The sequence below is a fragment of the Gregarina niphandrodes genome, assembly GCF_000223845.1.
Source record: "Gregarina niphandrodes unplaced genomic scaffold scaffold00019, whole genome shotgun sequence".
NCBI classification, from domain to species: domain Eukaryota; phylum Apicomplexa; class Conoidasida; order Eugregarinorida; family Gregarinidae; genus Gregarina; species Gregarina niphandrodes.
The window spans coordinates 26,979-30,206 of record NW_011645788.1 but is presented as its reverse complement, the minus strand read 5'-3'; the positions used below and the strand labels follow the sequence as shown (position 1 = coordinate 30,206).

At 49.9% G+C, this 3,228-nt stretch overlaps 1 protein-coding gene across 1 annotated transcript; it reads right to left on the bottom strand.

Moving 5' to 3' along the window:
• Nucleotides 1–512: 512 nt before the first annotated feature.
• Nucleotides 513–2,640, bottom strand: GNI_093920 (putative transmembrane protein; the record flags this gene model as incomplete). Its single annotated transcript, XM_011132641.1, has 2 exons — nucleotides 513–1,038; nucleotides 1,142–2,640. 2 exons carry the CDS (start codon nucleotides 2,638–2,640, stop codon nucleotides 513–515), a joined length of 2,025 nt encoding a protein of 674 aa, XP_011130943.1.
• Nucleotides 2,641–3,228: the final 588 nt, after the last annotated feature.

Here is a 3,228-nt window from a genome sequence, read left to right as displayed (position 1 = left end):
GATAGGCACTCCCGAAATCAAAGTGCAGGCATCCCCGTGTGCGGGTATAGTCGGGCAAATGATCTGGCGATAGGCACTCCCAAATCAAAGTGCAGGCATCCCCGTGTGCGGTATAGTCGGGCAAATGATCTGGCGATAGGCACTCCCAAATCAAAGTGCAGGCATCCCCGTGTGCCGTGAGGGGGAAAGCACGCGAGGGTGATTACATAACAAGAGCTGCGACTTTGAATGCGATGTGCAGCACGCAAGTTGTAGGGTGCTTGGCGGTTTGAAACAAGCCTGAAGCCACACTGGCCGTGCTGGGACTGCCCGACACCGACACTTTTGGGTCAGCGGGCATCGTCACAGATATCGGACCCTCCATTTTCAAACGACAAAATTACCTAGCCTTCTAAAGACCCACTGAAACTGGGCTAGAGAGTGGCGGAGAGGAACAAGGTACACACTAGGTGTGCAAGGGGTTATGGAGAAATCTGTACAACCAAAACTGTCTGTCCCACAAGTTTAATCCATCATGGGTGTTGCTCTTCTGTGGTCGAGGATGGTAGTTCGGAAACCGGTTTTGGCGACACAATTCCGTGGCATCCAGCGTAGCACATCTTGGTCTGAATGTGTTTGGTTTTGTTGTGTCCCTCTTTGGCATTAGCACCTGGGACAGACAAGACACCGAAGACGTCAGGTAGCCTTGCATCAAATCCGTAGGATTCTATTAAATGCTCAATTTTGTCGCCTTCAACACGGATGGCGCATTCGGCATGAGCGACGCGACAGAGACAGTTGGGAATATTACAATTGCCTTGGTCAGGATAACAGATCGATGAACATTCTTTATCAGCAGGGTACTCAGTCATCAGAGCATTTAGGAAATCCATTCTTGCTAATTCATTTTTCTGTTCTATATCAGATTCTTTCCACAAACGAGTTTTAGCTTGCCTTGACAAATCAAGAGCTACTGTTCTCTTTGGATCGCACTTTACACCCATCAATTCCGTGGAGATGATGTCGTACCGCATCTTCCATTGCAAAGATATCCATCCACTGAGGACCAAAACGATGACAAGAACGGCGCACGCCTGTGCTCTTTCCACACATCATTACTCCACTGCCACCACCACATGGATATTTGCCAATCTTATCCAACCTTTGTAGGGTGCCAGAATGGTTGTGGCACTGTTCCAAAAAGAGCTGAAGCTTTCTCAACTCGAGTCTAGACAGTCTCCAAATGAGGGGATCGTCAGGACCTGCGAGCTCCCTCTCCAAAATATAATCTTTATTACGGAGCTCCGGTACCGGATGATGACATTTATATACGCATTCCCGAACATCAAAGATCTCGTCCTCGGTATTGAAAGGAGACATTCCTTCAAACGCCTGTTGTAAGGTTGTGTATAACCCGATATGGTCGATCCATTGGGCCACCTGTTCAGTCTCAGGACGTACAAGACATGTAATATTTACTAAATTACAATAACATGAGGGAACACGGTTTTCTTCAGGACCGGTGAACATATTATTACAGTCAACACACGACCCTGAACAACTCTTTTCGACGGGATAGCGAGGCTGCAGCATCATCTGGAAATCTGCCATATTGGGAACCGCTGGCGTTTGCGTAAAATAAAGGAAGCCTGAGTTCGGGTAGATAGGAATCTTTGCCAGCTTCTGTACTTCTTGCCACATATTACGTACCTTTGCTTCTTCATCGTCGCAACGTACAACGCAGTTTTCGTTCGTATGTAAAATACGTCTAATCGCATCCTTCACCTCAAAAACATCATACGCTGGACCCCCGAAGTGGTGGCAGGTGCCGCCAATGTCGTCAGTTAAAGCGTCACCAGCGGCACACAACAATTGTCCACTGCCACCACCACACGGATACGACCCCACTTCTAACGTCAAAACCGGCCAACTGCCGTCCCTGTAACTAACTGAATTGAACGCTTCACGGCATTCGGTCTCATTACTGTTCATTGTCCAAGCCAGCGCCCGTCTGCTCATCTTGACCTTGAAAGGACCCGGTCTCTCAGTGGTCGTGGGGGGCTGAGTCCGGGGAGAAGTCCGGGGAGAATCTCTCACTTCCAGAACCTTTGAGTGACCAATCCCCCTCAACATCAAGCATGCCAACCCTAGCCCGACTGTTAGAAGGGTACCCGCAGCGAGTGCTAGGCGACACCGGGTCAGGTGACATCGCGTCGCACCCCAACCCAGGCCGGCTTCCACATCCTCGTGGGATGATTCTGGCAGAACCGATAACCATTCTCTGGAGACAGTACCCCGAAGACTCGTGCACTCGACAGAGGTCAGGGGTCTGTAATCAACAACTTCCAAAGGCTCATAACCTGACTCATCATCACAGCCATCCGCGTCCTCCAACATCTTCAACAATTCTGACATCGTCCGACCCACACTCTTTTGACAGATAAGATTTGACATGGGGGCAAATTTGTTCTCCGGATCAACGTCTTCTAGATGCTCGACGATCTCCCGTAGGGCCGTGAGTTCGGCTGCATTGATTACACCACGCCTGGGACGGTGTAACAAAATTCTTGAACAAGCCTCCAACCATGTGCTCTCCTCATACAAGGAAACTTCGTCATCAGTCCTTCCGTCGCCCTCCCTGTAAATACCAGCCAATTTCATTAGGGACTCCTTAGGTGCCGCAACGACAAACTGAACCTCCTTTTCTATCACGTAGCGTCAGCATCCCGACATCACAGTCGTCAACCGGAGTCTTCAACCCATGCGAATCCATCAACCATGCCAGCAACACCGGCTTTTGCACTCTGGCCGACTTATAGCGTCCTATGGTTCTCATTCAATGTTGGTTCCCTCAGCAAATTTTTCCAAACTTAAAATGTCAGCCTTACTCTCACAGATCAAATCCACGACCGGCTAGCCGGATGCTTTCACGCCGATAAAAATATGACCTGTCCCGCCCGAATCAGTGCGCCACACATAAGCACAAAGTTCCCATCACAAGAGCCGACCCAACTGTCATGTCGACCCGTCCTTCACGCGGTTTAAACGAACAGGCTTGCCATGCGTGCCAACGCGGCCTTAAATACAGTAGAAGAAGCTATCTGCTGCAGCCGCCGTTTGGATTCCGTCGAGCAGTTCCAGTACCCGAACAGGTTCGCTGAACCAAGTGCTGCGGCCATTAAGGTCAGCGCCATCTGCAAAAGTATTAACTCAGGTGCCCCAGGAGAGTTGACCGACTCGTGCCGAAGG